Source organism: Corvus cornix, chromosome 2, assembly GCF_000738735.6.
Source record: "Corvus cornix cornix isolate S_Up_H32 chromosome 2, ASM73873v5, whole genome shotgun sequence".
Classification (NCBI taxonomy): domain Eukaryota; kingdom Metazoa; phylum Chordata; class Aves; order Passeriformes; family Corvidae; genus Corvus; species Corvus cornix.
Window position 1 is genome coordinate 36,994,175 of NC_046333.1, and position 22,157 is coordinate 37,016,331.

Consider the following 22,157-nt stretch of genomic DNA (forward strand, 5'->3'; position numbering starts at 1 on the left):
TCCTCACACCTTCAGCGCTTCGCCCTTATTTTTCTTTATTCGCTCTTATTTTTCTTTTTTCTAGGGCGAATTGCTCAGAACCTCCATGAAGGCGAAGCCCAGAGAGGACCGAACCGAGCACTCCACTGCCCTCCGCTCAGCTCCCCTAAGGCGCTCCATCCCTGCCCGCCCCCCCGCCACCGCCATTGGCCCCCTTCGTGACTGCGCTTGGCGCGCGGCCTGGCCTCGCCTCCCCTCCCTCCCCTCCCCTCCCCGCCGCGCGGCGCAGGCGCGGCTGCGCGCGGGCGTCCGTTGGCCCCGCCCCGCCCCTCGCGGCCCCGCGCGAGCCGCGGCCGTTGTTGTCAGTCGCGACTCGGAGGCGCAGCAGGAGCGGCCGCAGCGCCGGGTCCCCGTCCGAGCGCAGCGCGGGCAAGGAGAGCGACCTGCCGCAGCCCCGCCGACCTTCCCCGCTCGGCTCTTGGACTCTCTCTGTCCCTTCTCTGTCCCTTCTTCCTTCCGCGCTCAGCTCCCCGTCGCCGCTCCCGAGGGCAGTCGCAGCGGGCGCTGCCCATGCAGGGGGCGGCGGCGGGGCGCGGCGCCCCGAGGAGACGCCGCCGCTGCGGGCAGTAAGTTGCCGGCGGGGTTGGGCCGCGTTCGGCTCAGGCTGGGCCGGTGGGGTGTGGTGGTTCCTTCCTCCCCCTCCCTGCGCCTTCCCGTTCCTCCCGGAGCCGGCCGAGCCCAATGGCGGCCTCGGCCCAGGGGGAGGAGGAGGCGGTGGAGGGGACGTTTGCCGGCCGTCGCCCGAAGGTCGGTGTGTCGGTGCCGGCGGGGCTGGAGGGAGGGCTTGGGGAAGGGAGGGGAGAAGCCGTTGTTTCTGTAGGGACGGCGGACTCCCGGGGTGCGGGTGTTCCTGCGGGGGACGATGGGCTCCCGGGATGCGGGTTGTTCCTGCGGGGACGGCGGGATGCCGGGAGCCTCCCGTGCCCCCGGCGCGGCAGAGCGTCCGTGCGACACGGCCCCGTGTGACCGCGGTGACACCCGGCCCCGCGCGTGTGACCGGAGTGACACCAGTCTCTCCGTCACCCCTGCGCTGCTGCCTGCCCGCGACGGCTCCGCCGCGTAGGTTCCGTTGCTGGGAAGGGACAAAAAAATAAACAAGTGAGGCGAGAACCCCGCGGTCCGGCCGCGGATGCGTTTTAGGGGGATGACGGTGCATCTCGCCCCTCGGTATCCGGTGCGTAGCCAACAGGTTTGCCTTCGTCTCCTTCTGCCCAGGGTTGGAGCGTGCCTCTCCTGACAGAGGCTGGAAGTATTGCTCGTTCTTTGTCAGTACGTGCTTTGCTGCTGTCAGTACACTTATTACGTTGAATTCACTGCCAAGAGATTAGTATAGAAATTGGTAGAATAACTAGCAAGGTCCGGCGCAGAAGTCTTTGTGCTTCTTGCCAGGTGAGTTTTGGTACCCAGATGCTTAAATTAATGGAAGGTGACTTTTAAGGATAGTTGATGTGCAGTGTAATAATTGAAGGACAGATACATGTGGTTGGTTTTGTTATTTGTTTTGTTTTGGTTGGTTTGGGTTTTTGTTTTGTTTTTTTTTTTTAAGTAAGTAGACTGAATGAAGTATTGGAGAACATCCACTAGGGCAAAACTCCCTATATTGGCCAGAGGATGGTTGGTGACAAAAGTGACCTATTTTCAGATTGGATGTTTTTATTGGTAAGAGATGCTAGTATACCTGTGAAGGAGAAACCTTTATGTGGGATACATGCATACAGGAAGCTTTGGGTTTTTGCTTATTCACAGATAGTTTCTTATGGATCATCTTGCTTCCAAGAGCTTGTTCTGAGTAGATGAGGGCAAAGAAGTGGTTTCTTCAGTGGTACCATTACAGTTACTGGAGCAGCTGAAGTGTATTGTATGATTTTCAGCCATCTAGCATGAATGAAGTGCATGCAAATGTGCTTACGCCTGCCCTCTGTAGTGCAGTCACTACTTAGTCATATCGGCTGCTTTTTTGGAGTTGTTTATTATGGATATATTTAGATCTTCAGGCTCTGGGGAAGGACCAGTTTAACGAATCTCTGCAAAGCAAAATCTCTATAGAAGTGTTTACTCACAAATGTTTATTGTGTTAGAATTAAGCATTTCTTTCAAGGCATGCACCATTAGAAGCTGGGTTAAGGAATGGTGGGGTTTTTTTGGCAGATATATCACAGAAAGTGGGAAATTGGCTCGTAGCTGTTTTTGTACTATTGCTGATCCTTGGAAGGAATCTGAAACAAATAAGAACTAACAATCATCGCTAAACAATGCAATCAAATTTTACCTCGTGAAACATGTCAAAATGTTTACTTAAACAGACTAATATCTGCTCCTTTTACTTCTAGTGTATACAACATCCAGATTAGAGGGCTTAATAATAAAAGCTAAGGAGGAGAAAGTCCAGTCTTGCCTCTTATTTTTCCTGAATATTCTAAATGACCAGAAAAGTGGTAGAATGATGACATGATTTTTCAAGTGTTTGGAAGGAGAAGCTAACCTGAGTGCTGGAGCTTTGCCTGGTAGGCAAGGTAGCATCTAAGACAGCACATTCATCTGGCTCTTTTAAGAGAATCTTTTATGATCCACACTTGAGGCTTTCATGAAAAACAGGGAAAAGGGAAAATTGCATCTTAAGTGTACTTACTGTGTTATGGTTTTTGTTTTCATTTCACACAGTTGAGAAGCAAGAAAGTACAGTTTGAGTGCTGGACACTCTACAGGTTACTGCTCTTCCTTGAATCATCCTGCTATGTGGTGTGAGTGGTTGTACTGTAATAAATAGTCTGCTTTCTGATTATTTTAGAGAAGTAGCATGTTAAAGGTATGCATGCTAATATGCTACTGCAGATGTTCTTCTGCTTGCAGTAGTCATCTTGTCTGCTGTTCTGACCAACCTGGTCTCTTCTAACTGCCTTCGAATCATACTTGAATAATTCTTTTGCAGTCTACACCTCCAGTGTATCATTGTCCCTTTTATCCTGCTGGCAACTGTAATGCCAAAGTAGCGCCTTTGTGTTGCTTAGCCTGCCTTGCTTTCAAGGGCACAGTATCCTGATGCAGCTAGGTTTTTTCCTCACAATGTGTCTCCTGGGAAATAATGCACTTCTTTTCTTGGATTTTCAAAATTCCACTGAAATGCTGTAGCTGTAAAACTTAGTGATGAACTTCTGCTCATTCCTATTTAAAAGTGTTTCCTGATTATGTCTTAAAATAAGAAAGCAATGAAACATGGTTCAGATCAGGCATATAGGGCTGAACTGCAGTTTATAATGAATATAGTAATATTAAATTGCATAAACTCTTAACTTTAGTAGCCTGTGAGGTTCTGCCCATCTTCTGTGTCACATTATTTTCAAGCACTTGACTGAAATGCTACAGCTGCTATAATAGTGTACGTACCTGTTGTTTTAATACACATAACAGTATTATATAAGCGCTTAAGAGGATTTGAAAAAAATGTATATTCCCTTACAATTCTTGGATAACTCACCCTGGCAGAATTCTAGTACACATAAGTTGATTGAGTCACCAATGTGAAGAAGTTAATGAGATATAATTATACTTGCAAAGTATAAAACAGAGCATGTTCACTTTCTGAAAAGCTGAATCCCTGTTATAGTGATCTTCTACAACAGTGCTGGGACACAAATGTTGCATTGTATTTGACAGCCTGGTTTTTATTCTTTCTTTGTGTATCATTGTGGGTTTTTCTGCAGCAGTCTCCTATCTAGTTAAACCAACTTTACTTGAGAGATGATAGCCTAGACTTTCATAATCTTAGTTTATGTTGAAGCGTGGCAAATTTCGGGTGTCTGGCTGTTCCTAACTAATTTAGGATGCTATAAATGAGAATAAGGTATTGAAACTGAGTAACTGTAAGTTGGAGTCAATCTATTTATCAAGATTTAAGCAGTCTGTATCCTACGTGGAAAACATCAGTCTTATAGAGGCAACTTAAGTCAATTCAGTACTTGAATTTGATATTACCAGATGTATTGCTAAACAAATGAAGCTATCTGACATTCGACCTTGAAGATGTTAAGAAATTTAATAGAAATTATTATTGTTTGTAATAGGTACTGAGAGTATGCACATATTTGCATCTGAATATTTGTGTTTGAGATGGCATGTGATGCTTTCGCCTCGCTTGATACAGAATAAAATTCATGTTTGTGGTTCTGAATTTACACAACTAAGACGTAGGTGTTAAAACCATGCTAACATTGAAATATTATGCCACACCTAAGTGTTCATTGATTAATGGGGGAATGTTTAGAGCTCCCGTTAATGGTCTTGGCTGCACTGCCTGGCATGACAAAATTATGTGGTAATGTTAATAAATAGACATTTGAAAAAGGTGAAACAATTCTGGGAGTTCATGAACATGGAGTAGATGAAGCAGCTCCTCTAAAAGTTTAGTTTGGTGGAGAAGTCTGAGTTGTCTGCTTTCTGCAAAGGTCCTGTCATAAGTTTCCTGGAAATAAAGATTTAATGTCCTGTCTAAAAGATGGTGGTACTGTCATGAATCACCTGATATGCAAAATATTTCTGCATCAGTTTTATGTTCCTCGTTATTTTGGGGGAAGAAAAAAGAAGTAAAAAAGGAAAATGTGATGGGATTCATAATATTAAAAATCTTCAAAAATCTACTTGGATACTGTTTATCAAGCTTGGAAAAGTATAATTTTGGGCTAGGGAGTCCAACTACCTTGAGTTATCTCTGTTGCTTGTACAAGTGTTGACTGAAATACCAGATCTGGTTGGCTAGATGTATGAATGTCTGTAGCTAAGAAACCCATGCTAATTTTCTATAGTTGAGCAAAAAATTTCTGCTAGTGGGAACTGCAAAATACGAGAATTTCAATTGAAATTAATTTTTTTTATATAGTATGACATCACAGGGTCTGAACAAAGTTTTGTTGCTGATTTACAGATACAGAAAGAAAGTACTAGCAGGTATCACAAAACTTGGAGCAAGTCCTTTTAAAAGATGTTATCACATACTATTATGTAGAAGATAATTTACAAGGTGTGGCCATTTGGGAAGATATGGTATTTTTCTATACAATAATACTTCAGGAGCAGCTTCAGAGCTGAAGTGCTGTATTGCTGAAGCCTCTGCTACCGTGGACAGGGTAGTGTCTCTGCTGCTTTTTTCTTTAGCTACATACTGGCCTTCAAGAGTAGGCATAAAAGGAAAACAGATACATGAGATTAATTGCTTTTGGAGCTGTAGCTGGCGTGAGGACTTTAAATGGTGTAAAGCTATTGCTGAGGTTTTGAATCCATAGGGTAGCTTGTATTTGTCTTTTGTAATACCTCCTCTTAGAAATGGAAAGTACCTTGTGAACTGCAGCGATTATCAGCAAGGTTGTGAAAGTACTTTAGGCTTTTAACATATTTCACAATTGGAACCAGTGCCAGTAACTACCGGTGATGGGTTTGTTAGTGAATCGTAGTTCCATCAGTCTTCATGCATCTGTCTTCTTAATAGCTTTGGTTTCTAGCCTGTAATCATAATCTTGCTGTTACTACTACTGTCTCACTGTTGCTTTGCAATCTGTACATCAGTGTTGTCTGTATTTTTTCTCATTCACCTGCTTTGAAAGAAAAAGGAAATGGATATTCTTGACTTTTAAAGTGGAGGCCTTGAAGGACCAACTCAGATCCCGTGGCTTCTTTAAGTTGTCTGTATTGAAGATGACTCTCACACAGATACCAATTATCTGGTGGAGTTTCCACAACACAGTTCTCAAGTTTTAGTGTGCTCTTTTCTAGTGTTCTGCAGACCACTCATGACAGCTTAGCTTTGTGAAAGAGGAAAGCTTTAACTGTCTATGCTTGATGTGGCTGCACTAATCTTCAAGAAAATAGATGGTAGACAGCGATCTATAGGTCTAAAAGTTTGGGAATTCTTCATCTAAGAAATAAATATGTTCTTAATTGATGATATCCTGAATCATGTGTTGTATCTTTTAAATTTTCTTTTTCTCATGCACTGGATCTGTCTCAAAGTGTCTTGATCTTAGAACTCAGGTCATGCAGGCTCTCATCTTTTTCTGTTACAAAATGCTGTTAGTAACTTTTTTCTTCTCAAATCTATAATAGCGCTACCCTTCCCATCCTCCAACATTTTGTTGGTCCAGGAGCAATGTTTTACCAAGTTTATTGACCTGCCAAACATTTCTGCTGCTGGCTGTTCACTGAATAATGGACCTTAGAGTTTAAGAATTCTTGTTAGCATTTTGCTTTTATTTCAATTCTAAGAAGAGTTAAGGCTAGACATAAGTAGCTCTAATGCCTGCAATACATTCCAAAACAATGAAACATAAAAATTTCGCTAGAGATTTCTCAAATGTTTAGAATGGCAAAACTTCATCAGCAATTGGCACCTCTTATATATTTTCAGAGCAAAATTCTATATACTGTTTAAAACTAAGGAATACAATTAAATTGTTCAGGTTAATTCTTCTTTTTATGTTTGAAATACAGCATTACTTGATAACTCTTCATCATGATCTTCACCATTTTAGGGGTAGCCAATGCTGAATAGTAGCGAGGTTTGCTGATACATCTTGACATTTTAGTAACACAGTATGAGCTGGTTTCTGACACTAAGGCCTAATAGGAAAATAAAAGAACATGTACACCTTGAAAAAATCTCCTGGAGTATTTTGTGTGGAACTCACTTGGAGCAGGAGAGTTCATGGGATTTGTCATCAGTGAAAGGGAAGATATGTGTGTATGCTGTGGTGCAGTCATGTAAAGTGGAAAATAAAGCTTTAGAAGGCATTGTGTATATAAAGGCTGAGTTGTAATACAGCTGCTACTGTGAATTGTGTCTTCCTCCACCCCCCAAAAATGCTGCATCTACAAAATGTTTGGCTGTAGGGCAGGTATAGATTGCCATGATTTCTTTGAGTAACTTTGAGTGGTGGTTGTGAAAGCTTAGGCCATAGGAGGGTGGAGGAGGAAGGGCTCTGCTGGACCATGACACCTGTGTATGCAAACAGAAGGAGAATACACTTTCCTGGGATCCTGACTCCCATAGTGAGTCTTGAATATTCAAGAAACACTGGGTACTAGGAGCTTAAGAAGTTTGAAGTACGCTGGAGGAGTCGAGTAATGACAAGTTTTCAGAGCATGTGATATGCATTGAGTGTATACATTCTTCACATGTCACTCTTGCAATGCCTTTTACCTGCTTCTAGTGTGTTGGTGCTCCCTTATACCAAAAGAAAGGTGGTAAAAAACCTTCTGGGGGAAAGCAGATTGACACGTTAGTGAAGGTGTAACAGTGCCAATAGTGGCTCATATAGTAACAAGATAGACTGTTTTTAAAGGTTTGTGGATTAGCCTGTAAAGATACCTTATGTTAGGATAGCAGATAAAAATTGGGAGGAAATATTGAAAAAAAAAATGAAAAATCATACTTGCACTTTGTTTACTGAGTTAATATGTCCTTCAGTTTGCTCTCAGATTCTGATGATTTGTACAAATTCCTTTCAGAGTGAAAAAAATTGCTTCTGAATCTCCATATTCCATTTATGCCAAATTTTGGATTTAGTGTTTCTAGGAACACTATCAACGTAAGTCTTACTCTCAAGATACAAATACAAATAATTGGAGTAGATGATGTTACTTATCTTAGACAAAAGAAAGCAAAAGGAGAAAAAGGGTAAAAAGAAACTTCTTTAATCTATCTGGTGGATGTGTATAATGTGTGCATCCACTGAACTATTCATTCTAAACTCCTGTTACAGAAAATGAAAGCGTGTGCTTTTAAGAAATGATTAATTTGATCTATTTGGCTATCTGCTTTAGGGCGCACTTTGTTTTATCACAGACTCTTATCTGTGTTGACTGAATCTCCATTTATCGAGAAGGGAGACAGGAATGGTTAGCTGTCTGTGGACGGATGAGTCCCAGTGAGGATTACTTCAGCTTTCATGTCTGTTAGCCTGATAATGCAGGGAAGTCCTTGCATTGATAATTTTTCAACATTTTGTTTAAATGGGACCTTGAAGCTTCATTTTCTAAAGTAAGCTAATACACACATTAGGGTAAGATAAACTAGGCTGGTTTTACATGCAGTATATAATCTGATGAAACTTTTTGAATAGGGTGAATTGCTTAAAGAAAAATTAGTGTCTCTGAAGCATGCTCCTTTTTCTAAACAGATCTATTCATCCATCTTTTAAAGATGGTTGAATCACAGTACTGTTGTTAAGCTTCTTAATAAGATGCATGTGATATTACAAAACAGCTCCTGGAGATCTCCATTAATGGCTGTTTGCAGTGTTTTGTGGCATAGGTATATGAGCTCCTAGGGAAGGAAGGATCCGTTCTGAATTTATTTACTGGTAAATGTCTACATTGCATAAAATGAGTATTGGGGGTGTAGCTGAGTTCTGGTATAATTAGGGAAAAATGCATTTTTAGAACCATAATTAGCCACATGGATTAAATGCTGCCAATGGTTACTGAACTCACCAACTAGAAAAACCAAACTCTAATGCTGAAAAATGAACTTATCAGGGATTTGAGATAATGTGAAAGAAAAGACAGGTAAATATTTTATGTGATAAAACTCAAATGCTTTTTCTCAGGCTGTCATTTGGCTTGCTGCTAAAGTGTGGCTGGTGGAAACTTTGCTTGTCATCTGCTTTAGTCTGCAGCTCCTTCATTTGGTCAAAATGTTTGAGGGGTCACATTGTAAACTTGATCACTGAAATGATCCATCATTAAAAGTAATCCTGTGTTGGAGGGTGATGGCAAAACTAGAGGTTTGGCGATTTCATCTATAATTAGCCCCAGAAGTTCCACTGTTGTAGCTAAGGAGACAAAAACAAAGGAGGGGTCTCAAAGAGGCTCCAGCTTGAAAGTTATGAAAATGTGCTCTTAGTTGATCCTTAAGTACTGTCAAAATTATACTTTCTTACTCTTGAGAGAAACTGAGAAAAAGAAACTGCTCTGAAATGTATTGTTATGGCAACTGCACTCCTTTACATAGCTTATTTAAATTGTAACCAAGGCTTGTATCTATATACACTATGACATTTTTGCATCCACTTCCTACTGCTGAACAATTCTAAATTTTGGTGTGTTCAAACCATGTGTTGCATCTAAGATCCTTGTATTTAGCCGTGGGAGCTTCATCTATGCAGATTTATTTTAAAACCACAGAGTTAAGGGTTAGTTGGTCTGTTATTGTGGAGACTTTAAGTTAAATTGTTAATGAATATGCATTAATTTTATTACAGCTTATGGGGCTGCAACATTAGTAAACGTAATTTATCTTCCGTTTCTGTAATCTCTTACCCTGTTGATTACTCTCTGATATATTTCTTTGTGGCTTAAGCATAACTGTTTTTTGCTGGAATTCTGTTGACAGGCTGATATTTATGTGTAATCTGTGATTTAGAGTTAAATCACTTGTTGAGTTTGTACAATGATGGTTGAGAATGTGCCAAGTGAACAAAGTAATGAGCATAAATCTTCTTTCCTTACTGCTGAGTGTTGCAGTTAAATTCAGACAAGTTGTCTTTAATTTGTGTGCTCCAGTTTTCCTTTAGTTTCTTTAATCTAGAAGCAGGAGTCCGATTAGGATGCTCTGGAGACAGCAGTACTATAAAGCATGTTTGTGTGTGGTTTTTTGTTGTTGTTGGGGGTTTTTTAAAATTCTGGCAATCCCTTTAGGAGTGAGACTCTGGAGTTGCACAACCATATTGGGCACAGCTGATTAATATATCCCCTATTGCTTCATACAGGCTAAGATTAGGTGGTTTATGTGTGTGCATGGACAGTTTTTCATTAGTCTCCATGTTGGGGTTAGGTCAGTAAGATGGAACATTATACAACTATACAGTAAAGCATTGCTTGAAAACATTGTCAGTGCGCAGTAGTAGTGAAAAAGCCTTCAAACTGGCCTAAGAAAGTAGAATAGAACAAACCAAAAATGAGTAGAGAAGGGTGAGAGGAATGCTGAAGCCTGTGGAATAACCTCTGCAAAAGGAACGATAGACTAGGACTTGAACAAGATTGAACTGAAGTTAGAAGGGAGGAAATGCTGTGAGTTGCTTGAGGCAAGGTAAATGGAGTATGATGGTTCTTGTTTTGGAACAGACGGTGAATGAGAAGATGCACAAATTATCAGGAGATTAAAAACAAACAGGAGGAAGTGGTTCTTCTCATAGCACATAGTTAAGCTATTCAGCTCTGCTGCAGTATGTTCTTGATGCTAAAAATTCACATGCTTTAATAAAGCACCTGCCCTCTTTCACAGAGAGGGGTGGGGTGGAATCCATCAAGTGCTATTAAACACAAGCCCACTGCTCTCAAATGTAAAGAAGTTTTTGAATCTCTGAAAGATAAGGAGAGTTCTACTGTTTATTGTTGCATTTGCCATTGTACTATGTTGTTCCCTATGCATCCTGTAATAGTTTCTACCACGTAGGAGAGTGTTTGACACAGGCATTTGATTTAATGTAAAATGCTTTAATTCAGTTTTGTGCTTTTTTGAGTAAGGATGGGAGGGTATTACATGGGAATGGTAGGGGAAACTCTGTAAGATGAGCAGTATGGGAAGTAGATATGCCAACCATCTTCTAGTGGAGTGGTTTTTGAAAGAGCATGTGAAGCATAGTGCTTAATAGCAGAATGAAAGGGTGCGTACAGCAACAAAAAACCCAGAGAAGTTTGTTAAAGCTTGATGACTATCTTTAAAGAAATGCAAAACCCCAAACCTCAATGTTTATATTGTTTGTTATTTTATTAATGCTTGTTATACTTAACTCTGTTCCTTGTCTAGGTTATGAAGTTTTGGAAGTTAATTGATTTCATTTAAATTTCACAGGGGTGGAGGTCTCAAACTGAATTCTATGTGTTCTGTGGAAGCAGACAGCTGGATGGTGAAGAGGTTATATCATGGCTCCAGCTGAGAGAAGCGGTAAGGTGAGCTTGTTAAACATCAGAGAATCCTCATAGGACCCCCAGCCTTGTAATTGAATTAATACGAAACCAGGTTCATTAGTTTCACTGTCTGTGAAATAACTTGTTTAGCAGGGAGTGTTTTTAATCTAAAGCTTACATTTCAACTTGAGAATAACTAATGTAAGGGTCTGTTTGTTTCCCACCTTACTTTTCAAAGATTATCTTTTTGAAGTTCAGTTTTGAAACTGAAAATATATTCTAAAGAGCTATGTTTTCTGTATTTTAGAGTTGGCAATGAGCCATTTAATTTTCATACTTCTAACTACATATTTCTATCTTGCACTCAAAGTTGGAGAAATGGTTAGCTTTTTGATAGCTACAATTTTTTATTTAAACATCAATCTGTTAACAATGCAGGAAAAGGTTTTGGGAGGTTTTCTATGACAATGGGACGTAAGACCTTCAAAATCAGTTTTGAACATTAATATTTTATAAGTTGGGTCTTGTTTGCTTAAATGCTAAACACCAAGTGAGCAGGAATTCAGTATAAAAAGGCTGAACTCTTGAGTCTTCTCTGCTTCCTTCCCACTCCTCTTCCCCTTCTCCTCACTCATTCCTAGGACTGCTGAACATATGCAGCCTACCTCCAAACTTTTTATCACCAGTTTGTATAACTTCAGTCAAAATATTTAACAAGATATTTTATTTGCAGTAAGTACATCCAACCCAAATGTTTCATTTCAGCCTTTAAAGCTTTGTTCATTTGCTGTAATTATAGTATTGATTGATAATGCTCAAGCTAATTAGAGTAACAAAAGTATTGTATGTCACTCTGAGCTTTTCTAAACAGAAAGCTGTTAAAAGGGAGGAGGTAGAAGTCCCAAGTCATGTAATCAGAACTTTGTATTAGAGCTGTTTGATGTGCAGTGTGAAGGGATGTGCCAAAAATGAGATGTATGAAGTATGTTCCTTTTGCTGATATTCTGTGCTGCCCAGCTATTTCATAATGTATCTGGAAAAGTTACATATTTCATCTTGGCCAATTTTAACCGTCCTTATAGTACCGATTTCTTCAAGTGCTGCCTGAAAGGTTTCTGACTCAAGACAGTGAAGGCCACTGAATTTGGGACAAATTTTCATTATTGCAGTGTTGAAACTCAGTTTCTTCAAGCATACTGATAATGTGATGTCAGAAATCTGCAAGTTAGCACAGCCTGGCTTATTGCAGAAATTCCTGAAGATTATTAATAAATAATCTGTAGTAATCTGCTAATATAACTTGGGGTAATTACAGGATAATAATTTTGCTTACTCTTATACAAGTATATAATCTTGTCTCTTTATTCTTAGGTATGCTTGGCAGTGATTATGGACTATTTATTTGCATCAGATACACTTGTATGAAAATACCACGTTTCCAAAGAGCTTGAACATTATTTCATCTTCTGAAACAGAATGGCAGGCTTCAAACGAGGATATGATGGAAAAATTGCAGGATTGTATGACTTGGATAAAACTTTGGGCAGAGGCCATTTTGCTGTGGTCAAACTTGCTCGGCATGTCTTTACGGGTGAAAAAGTAGCAGTAAAAGTCATTGACAAGACCAAACTGGACACTCTTGCCACTGGACATCTCTTTCAAGAAGTCAGGTGCATGAAATTAGTGCAGCATCCCAACATAGTGCGGCTGTACGAAGTGATTGACACCCAGACAAAGCTGTATCTCATCTTAGAGCTAGGGGATGGCGGAGATATGTTTGATTACATCATGAAACATGAAGAAGGTCTCAATGAGGATCTGGCAAAAAAATACTTCGCTCAGATAGTTCATGCTATATCCTACTGCCATAAACTGCATGTAGTCCATAGAGACTTAAAACCTGAGAATGTGGTTTTCTTTGAAAAACAAGGACTTGTGAAATTGACTGATTTTGGCTTCAGCAACAAATTTCAGCCTGGAAAGAAGCTCACCACAAGCTGTGGATCTCTTGCCTATTCTGCTCCTGAAATTTTACTTGGGGATGAATATGATGCACCAGCAGTGGGTATGTATGTCCACTTTGAGTTGAACCAGTAATCTACAAACGTAAATACCATGATCTTGTACCTCTGTTTTCTGTTTCAAGATAATGCCATATGTGGAAGCCAGCTAATTGGCAAGAAGTAATATAACCTGGATGAGCTGTGGATGAGTTACTGCTGGAGCAGCTCTTGTTTGAAGGAGATACTCAAAACATTCTCAAAAATGCTTAAAAGTTCTTTTTGTATGAAATGATGCAATTGTATACATTGTAATTTTTTTTTTTTTTAATTAATTGTAATGTGGATGCAATGGGTATATTTGTAAATACTGTGTTAGAGAGAGCCCATATTCTTTTCGGAAAAGTTGCCTGTTTGGAATTTATTTTTAATGTGACCCCACACTCTGTTGTACCCAACCACTGGTGATATTCTTTGCTCCATTTAGCCATGTAAGAATAGCATTGTGAGCCCAGGCTGCTTAGATGTTCTGCTGCAAGGTGGTGGGAAGCCATTTGTACCAAGTACTAACTCAGCTATCAAAGGAGGAGACAGGGAGTTAAAGAAAGCTTCAACCCTCTACCCCTTCTCTGCCTTTTTTTTGTCTGAGAAGTGAAAGTAGCAGATGAGTTCCCAGTTGCTCCTGAGTGTATAAAAGGTAAAAGAAATAGTAATGTGTAAATGAGTCTGCATGTTTCTAGCTGCAAAGCGGAGCGTGCAGGGTGGACTACTACATATAATTCTCTTACTGTATTTCTTAGGTCTACTGCTTATTCTAGTAGAAGTAATTTTCAGTCGTTTTAGAATAGCTGTAAACATTGATAGGGTCACTGAATATTGTCCTGTAGTCATATAGATTGCTTAAATCTTAGCTGAGGTACATGAGTGAGGTACAGGTCACTTCTCCAGCAGGTGTAGGTACCTATAATTCCAAACGGTGCTTCAGAAATGGCTTCTGGTAGTCAACATGCCTCTTGTTCTTGTTTGCTCAGTATCTGATACTTTCACAGGTGTTAATAGCACCCATTAGGACTCCGTACATGGCTGTGTGTGTTTTGTTATGTTTCATAGTAGTGACTGTAGTGATGGTTTAAATTAATACAGAGTTGTCTGGGTTTTTGCTTATTTTCCTGAGGTAAACAAGCAGCTAATTTTGTGTGCTGACAGGCATACAAAACTGTTGAACTACAATTCTTGCATTATCTTTAAATACAAATATTTTCAGCTATCAGGTATTATGGTCTTTGCCTAAACGTTTGAATAACACTTCATGGCTTCTGACTTTGAATAGGTGTTGTTTTTCTGGGTTTTCTGGACTTGAAAGGAATTTTGGATCGCTGTTATTTCCGGGTTTGCAAATCCATGTTGATGCTGGAGTGATACTTTACAAAATTATTTCTATTTAGAGACAGATGTTTTAGATGAGTGGTTCTGGTTTTATTAGTGGCCAACTAGAGCTCCCAAGTTGTTCTGTGTTCTCCTGTGTCTTTTTATTTTGAGAATTTCCTGAAGCATGAGTGTAATTGATAGCTGTAGCCTTCAAAACAAGATAGAAAAGTGCATTTGTTAAATATTCTGTACAGTGCCTTATGTGAATTTTTTCTTGAAAAATGGAATTGCAGTGAAATTTTGGAGGATGAGCAAAAAATTAAGTTTTGATATTGCTGCCCAGTTGAAGATGCTTGGGAAAAAGGTGGTGTGTGGAGATTAATGGGGGAGAGGGAATTAGGAGCATTATGACCAGATGGTCCAAATTGAATTACATAGTTAATAAAGCATGCTTTGGACCTCTTAATCCTAAGTGTAATAATGTTTGTTATAGGACTTTGTAAACAATTAGGGAGGTAAACTTCTGAATAGTACTAAAAGAAAATTTTTGAATGGATTCATAGAGGGGGAAGTCTGGCTAATATGGAATGGATTGATGTGAAAAGTAGAAAAATTAGGAAAAAATGAAATTCTTTTAACTGGTGTCTAAGGATGCCAATTATCTTCTATTTCGGAGAATATTTGCATACACATCAGGGGTTAGTTTTTGCTTACTTATTCCCCATGCTGTCTCAGCTACTGGATACTTAAAACTTCTATCCTAGTTGACCAATTGCAGTGCTTGTATCCTAACATTTTAGTGGCATATTTTTCATCACTCTGTAATGCACTACAAGTTCGCTATGAAGTACTGTCAGTTAACAGAGTAAAAATACCAACATTTACTACAAGATTCCAATAAGGTGATGACCTTGAAGGGTCTGGATTTTCCTTTTCTACCTATGGGTAAAAAGGTAAGATACACTATACAAGTTTTCTAAATATGATTTATGTATTTTAAGTACAGAGATTGTGGGGGAAGAAAAAATAGGGCCTTCTTTAAAGCCCTCTTTCCCCAAAGAAATCCTAAACATAAGTTTAGGAAATTTATCACTAAAAATGTAATTATGTAACTGAGAAATCAGCTTCTGCAAACTTGAAAGATAAACTTTCATGCTAGGATGAGGTTGTACTTGTGGACTAGGTGTATGTATAAATTCAGAAGTAGAAATTTTCAAGACAGAAATTGCATCAGTTACATTGTGATGAGAGTAATGTGCAAGGTGTGTATATTTAGCTTGAAATAGTGGTGGAGTGCTGTCATCTCATTCAGCTGTTGGCTGAATGGGGCTATTAATATTGCAATAATAGTGACTGACAATGGCAGAGATTTTTCTGCCAGTTAGGATGAAATTACATTACCGCTGAACCAATCTAAAAACTTGTTCCTTAGTAAAAAGGGGGTCATGCTTTCCCCAGTGCAACTTACATGGTCATGCCCCCTTGTGAGAATCTGACCACTTGAAATCCAACTCAGTTCACTAAAATGACAAATTGAAATGGATTCCCCTGCTTTTACACTCTGTGCATATTAAGGTACATTTGCATTCATTATATTTTTAAAACCCCACACCTGTTTTTATTTATGGAAAATTGTTGCAAAAATCACTGGAAGAAAAATCAATTGGGGTATATGATGGGGTTTTTTTGGCCAAAGACTGCCACAAACATGGCTTTTGGATCTCTTATGAATAATATTAGAATGAGTATATAAAGGAAGATAATTTATATTTTGTTTCAACAAACAGCTGAAATATTTAGGGCAAATCTTTGTTAAGTTATATGCTTATTAAAGGTAATAGAAAAGCTTGCTTTATGAAAACATAACTGTTTCAGCTAGTTGAGGGATTAATCTGCCCTTTGTGATGTCACTTGAAAATCTGCACACTTGAAAAGAGCCTAGTTAATTTAGGTCTCTCATTTCCTTTTGTGTTTAAAGCTGTAGTTATAATGATGCAAGAGGAATATTGGGCAATGATATATGTTCCCAGGGCTTTTCAAAAAGCTGAGTGAGTTAGATAATGAGAAGTTCTGTTGCTTGTAGTTTCCCATCTTTTTTTCATACTTAATTAAAATTTGTTCTAATCAGAGGAAAGTGGGAGGACTGTTGTTGGACATAAAGTTCATTTCCTAAATGAAATGGACATGCTACTTTAGATCAGAGTTCTGTCGAGAGCAGTGAATTCCATCAGTATTTAAAAGTTGATAACTACAGACGAGAAAGAATAGTGTGCTTCTGGTAGTACTCTTCCTCTTGCTCTACCAGCATCAGCAGAGATTGGATTATTAAATAAATAGAAATTGCCTCGTTCCTAGGTGATGAAATTTAGTTGGAGTTTTTCAGATTAGTTGATTCTTTCAGCAGAGGGCAAGTTCTATTTTGGCATCTCTACAAAGTGTGAAGTGCTGTGTAGGCTACAGTAATGCTGGAAGACACAGACACTTGTGATAGGTTTGTATTAATGTAGTTGGGGATTTTGCAATGCATGGAAACATTTGCAGAGTAAATTCATTCTTCTGGGGATGAGAAATGGGCAAATTCAAACTGTAGCATTGGAATTTTGTATACTTACCACAGTTGAGCACTGGCCTTTAGAAAAGTACTGTAATGCACAAGTAACACTGTAGTTACCATCACAGTTACTTAGCACTGCAGTCTGTCATCACAGCAACACAAAGAATGGTTGCAAGATGTTCCTCATAAAAGACATGACAATCTTGAGGATAACAAAGAATTTATGTTCTGTGGCAATTTGTATGCAGGTAGTAAAGTTTATTTCTAATGAAAGAGTTCAGTTTTCATGCAGTATGCTATCCTTTGGTTCTCCCCCCTCCCCCCCCCCCCCAGTCTAATTATTGTATTGACAAAAAAATACTTTTAGTGCTTAAAATTGAGGATGTTATGCTGCAGCGATTTGAGCCTTGTATTCAGAAGTGAAGCTTTGATGTGATGGGGCTGCAGTGAACTGTGCGAATCTGGGATCCTGGTAACTTCTCAGTAAATCTGAGCAAGCTAATATTTATGAAGTATAATTTATGTTCTGTTCTGGATTATTTTATGCAAGTTTTCATGCATTCACCAGTGAACTGCTGGGTGAAGCAAAGAATAATTTATCCAAGTGAAACTACAGAGAAGAAGCTGTCAGGATAGGCTTCAGTTACCGCCATATCAGCTAAACTGCAATTTAAGTATAGGGATATAGTTACGTTGCTGTGTTTATGGGAGAACTGTTTTCATAGTATTTCAAGCTGCTGTTGTGGAGCAAGGCTTCGTTATCATGAGTACATCTCCACAGCCAGGAAGCTTAATGTCATATATCTTTCAAATGAGTACTCAGATTATTTCCAGCCTGTGGCTGACTAATTTGGCAACACAGATCTGGTGGGATCAAAATCAGTAGCATACTACCTAGCTATAAACCAGATGCCCAAGTTTTGCATTCATGTGTAAATCATGTATTCAGATGTTAATTTTTTATAAATAAAGTACAAATTATACATTATACAGCTAAAATGTGTAGGAAAAGATAGTCCACAGAAAATATGAAGAATTTTTAAGATACAAGGAGCAAACTGTCTTTATATACCAAAAAAAGAACAAAGTCATTGCAGTGAAACATGTACATGTGCTGTATAGACTTTGATATGTCCAATGATTTTGAGAACATGTTTATAAAGAAGAAAACTTCCTTTTATATTTAATTAATATTGGGTTTTATTCTGGCTAATTATTTTCTGGAGCAGTAGTATTGGAATTCATGCAGAAAATGTTGGTTTAGTTTAGTTTCTTAATATAGATTAGTAACTTTTTGGGAGCTAAACAACAGACACCAAAGGAGATGAGATAGATCATATTTTTAAATGCAGAACTGATGATTTGGAGTAAAACAGGCCATTTTGGAATAAAGGTAAGTGGCATGTGTTCAGTAACACATTTCAGTGGTGGTGTTTTCAGTTAAAATCCCCTTATTGAAATTTGAGATGCATTAGTTACTAAAAAGGAGAAATGAACAACTGTTTGTATTTTAGTGGTATTACTTAACCAGCAAAACCCATGCTATTGACTTCAGGGAAAAATCATGAAATCATAGAATGGTTGGAGTTGGAAGGGACCTTAAAGTTGGGTTGTATTCTCAACCCTCTGCTGTGGCAGGGACACCTCCCATTAGACCACGTTGCTCAGAGCCCCGTCCAACCTGGCCTTGAGCACTGACAGCCAGTGGGGCATCCACAACTTCTCTGGGCAACCTGTTCCAGTGCCTCACCACCTTAACAGTGAAGAATTTCTTCCTAATATCCAATATAAACCTGCCATCTCTCAGTTTAAAGCCATTGGCCTTTGTTGTGTCACCACATGCCCATGGAAAAAGTCTCTCTCCAGCTCTCTTGTAGCCCCCTTTAGGTACGGGAAGGTGCTCTAAGGTCTCCCCAGAACCTTCTCTTTTCCAGGCTAAGCTACCCCAGCTCTCTCAGCCTGTCTCCATAGGAGAGGTGCTTCAGCCCTCTGATCATCTTCATGGCCTCCTCACTGCAGCAGGTCCGTGTCCTCCTTATGTTGGGGCATCCAGAGTACGAGTACTGGTTTGCCAGACTGAATGAAAATAGGAATCACTTCTGAAGATAAGACTTAGTTACTGATGATTGTGTCTTAGTCAAGCAAGATAACTTAGAACAGACTGTTTCACCAGACAGATGAGCTAATTAGGAAAATAATTTGCCAAATGCCATTTGCTATTTATGCTCTTTTTTGGAGGAAAGGGGGAAAGGAAAAGATTTCTCCTAATTCTCTTCTCTGCTATGTGTCCTAATAGTAATATTGATTGGATTTATAGTGCTTTAAAATAAAGAAAAACCCCAGTTCTGCATGTTAATGTTGAAAATGTTAGCCTTGATTGTGGATGTTTTCTTCCTCAGCCTTCAGCAAGGGAAAAATAAATGCATTTTACAAAGACAAAAAAAGTTAACAGATGGTAGCATCTCTGAGAACTACAGAGGTCAGTATACAAGTTCATTCAAAGCCTTTTTCATTAAAAATTAAAGAGTGAAAGAATAGTTAAATCAGCTAAAAATTGAGTATCTGTGAAAAAATAATCCTTGTTCTATACTCTTAATGCTTGAAATTTTACTGGTCCAATTTGATCATGATCCAGATTTGTCAGTAGTCTTTGCACATGGCAGTGTAAAAATACTTCTGATATATAGAAATGTTGAAGTGTTTTAACACAATTACTCTATACCTTCTCGCTACTGACTTTTTATGCAAGGGATGCAACTTTTTAAAGATTTTTAGCTTCTACAGGAGTGGAAATACTTTTTCTTACTCTCCTTTTGAAGCACAGGTGTATCAACAAGCACCATTCAAATGATTCAGTAGTATGATACCAGCTTTTATCTTTTGTACTGTTGTATATAATGTTTCATTACTATTTCTAACAGAAGTCTCATTTACTGCAGTGTTTCACTTGTCATGTGAATTTTTACTGTTTAATTGTGTTTTGGTTCTTCAGACAATTATGTGGAGCTGTGCTATACATTTGAGTATTCATTCAGTTTCCCTCAGCCTGTGAGTGGGTTCTTAAATTCTAACTTGTAACAAGCATGCTTGCCACTTACCCTCCTGAGCTACCAGCCTGTACCTGCTCTTGAACCCGTCAAGGTTCCACCCTTCAATGCAAATGAAGTAGTTCACAAAGGGGTTTTTGTGTCTTGACTTCAAGAGAGCAGTCTGCAGGTACTGGCCAGTTGTTGCCTAGCCATGAACGTGCCCAGAGTGCAGAGATACTGATGATTTTACATAGAGTTGTTCCTATTTAGCTCTGCATACAAGAACTAGGTATTGAAGTGCTGATGTGTTGAATCTCTTCCAAGGCTTGTATTCAACAGGTTTCTGTTGGGCTTTCTTCATCAATCTGCTCTGAAGAGGTAGCAGCAGCAGTGGTAACATTCTTCAGTGTCTTTAACACAGTGTTTAGAGTAACTGCCCATAATCCTGGAAATTTGGGTCCATTTCCTCCCTTCATTTATTTACAGTCTGTTGATACCTCTGTAGCGGCAGAATAAACATGTAAACATTTGTCATCTCCATAAAAGTTGGTTTGTTTCCTTTTAGCTTAAGTGGCTCCTAGCAGAAAATAACTAATGTTCAGCTGTTATAGTAAATACTGTGAAGAGAAATTTATAAAACCTGGCTAAATTTACTCAGTATTACAAATAATTTTTGTAGAAAGATCCGTCTTAGCAGCTGAGCAGTATATACTGTAAACTGTTGAGCGTTTCTAAATTTAAGTTAGGAGGAAAAAAAAATCCACCCTTTTTCCCATCAAGGTCTGAAATAAACAACTTCAATAAGCAGACTCAATTTACATTATATGTGTAAATGCAAATGTGTCTATTCCAAAATGAGTATGGATTTTTAATTGCTTAAAATCACAAGTTCATATAGCATATATAAAGTGTGACAAATGTCTGGCTTCTGAGGAATGGTAGAAATTTGAGGAAATACGAAGCTATAAGCATCCCGTGTCACTTTAGTTGTAACTTACTGAAATCCTAAGTACTTATTTTAGGAGTAAATCACAAACTTCAGAAAGCAGTAAGTGACTAAGGAAATGGTGAAGTAGATGAACATGGATATCCTTTGTGGAGTGTGCAAACTTGAACACGACAGATGTTTGACCACCCTGTGTTTACGACAGGCGTAGCACAGACAACTACTGTTGTAATTTGGTTTCTATGGCAGTGACTTCACATTATGTAAGGAAGTTGCATATACACAGCCCTGGTTGTCATGGTTCATGGTCCTTTTCTGATTATTTAATGGCTTGAAAACAAAAAAATATTCTCTACTGCAGCTAGTTACTACTGGTTTTATTCTTATTTTATTCTTGTCATAGCAATGACAGTTTCAAGCTACTAGTACCCAATTTAAAGGCTAAATTCTATCTTGAGATCTTCACAGGGCTTGTGAAAGAGACCTTGATATTGGCTACTGCAGTATAGAACTGGCCTTCCTTTAATAACTTGAAGTTTTGCAGGTTATAAGAATGCTAAATGCATGCAGCATGTTGGGCCTAATTTCTGCTTTCCATCAGTTTTCTAAAGAGAGCAAATTAGATGACCCTTGAAGGACAGAAATAAGCAGTTTCCAAAAAGCCTTCATCTGCTAATTGCTAGTTATTAAGAGTAGGAAGAGAACTTGAAATTGTGAAAAATAAATTATTATTTGAATCTGCATTTTAAAGGTGGTCTCTGTAACCCTTCTCTTCCTTATGTTCCTTCAATTAAGGGTCTCAAATCTAAAACTGGCACTGATTATGACAGGACCAAACTGTGGTAATGAACACTGTTGTGTGTGGCTTTGTGTATTGTTTGGGGAAATAATAAAATTTGGTAAATATGCATTATAATAAAATAACCTCTGATTCTCCTTTACTAATTACTCTAAGACAACCCTGCTTAAAGATCCTGCATCTTTCAGCCAGATGACACTATTCTGGAATAGAAGAATTCTCCAGAATGAACTGTGATTATTATATTAAATGGGTGAACAAAACCAGTATATTTAGAGAAGAAAGCAGTATATTTACATGGTTTTTTGCAATTTATTTTCTGATTTGACTGAAAAATATGCAGCTGTGTTAACAAGAGCCTTGTTAAAGGTGTTGCATCAGTCATATGGTTGATTGGCTTTAGTTGCATGAGGAGTTGCAAACAATTGATGTGGTCTGGTTAAACTGTGGCACAGAAAAGGGACAAGGAATCAGCCCCTTGTCTGGAGAGTTCGCATATGAAGGGGCAGGACAGAACTCTTGAATG

General features: G+C 38.8%; 1 protein-coding gene across 2 annotated transcripts in view; it reads left to right on the forward strand.

Annotated features, from left to right (window-relative positions):
• The first annotated feature begins 303 nt into the window (after window positions 1-303).
• SNRK (SNF related kinase) overlaps window positions 304-22,157 on the forward strand; it is a 38,677-nt gene continuing 16,823 nt past the window's right edge. Inside the window, exons 1-3 of one of the 2 annotated variants that reach the window (XM_039571210.1) lie at window positions 304-605; window positions 10,880-10,977; window positions 12,307-13,000. In XM_039571210.1, the coding sequence (XP_039427144.1) occupies window positions 12,412-13,000 (589 nt within the window). In that variant the 5' untranslated portion in view covers window positions 304-605; window positions 10,880-10,977; window positions 12,307-12,411. The remainder of the gene's footprint in view (window positions 606-10,879; window positions 10,978-12,306; window positions 13,001-22,157) is intronic. The other variant, XM_039571216.1, reaches the window with a different exon arrangement.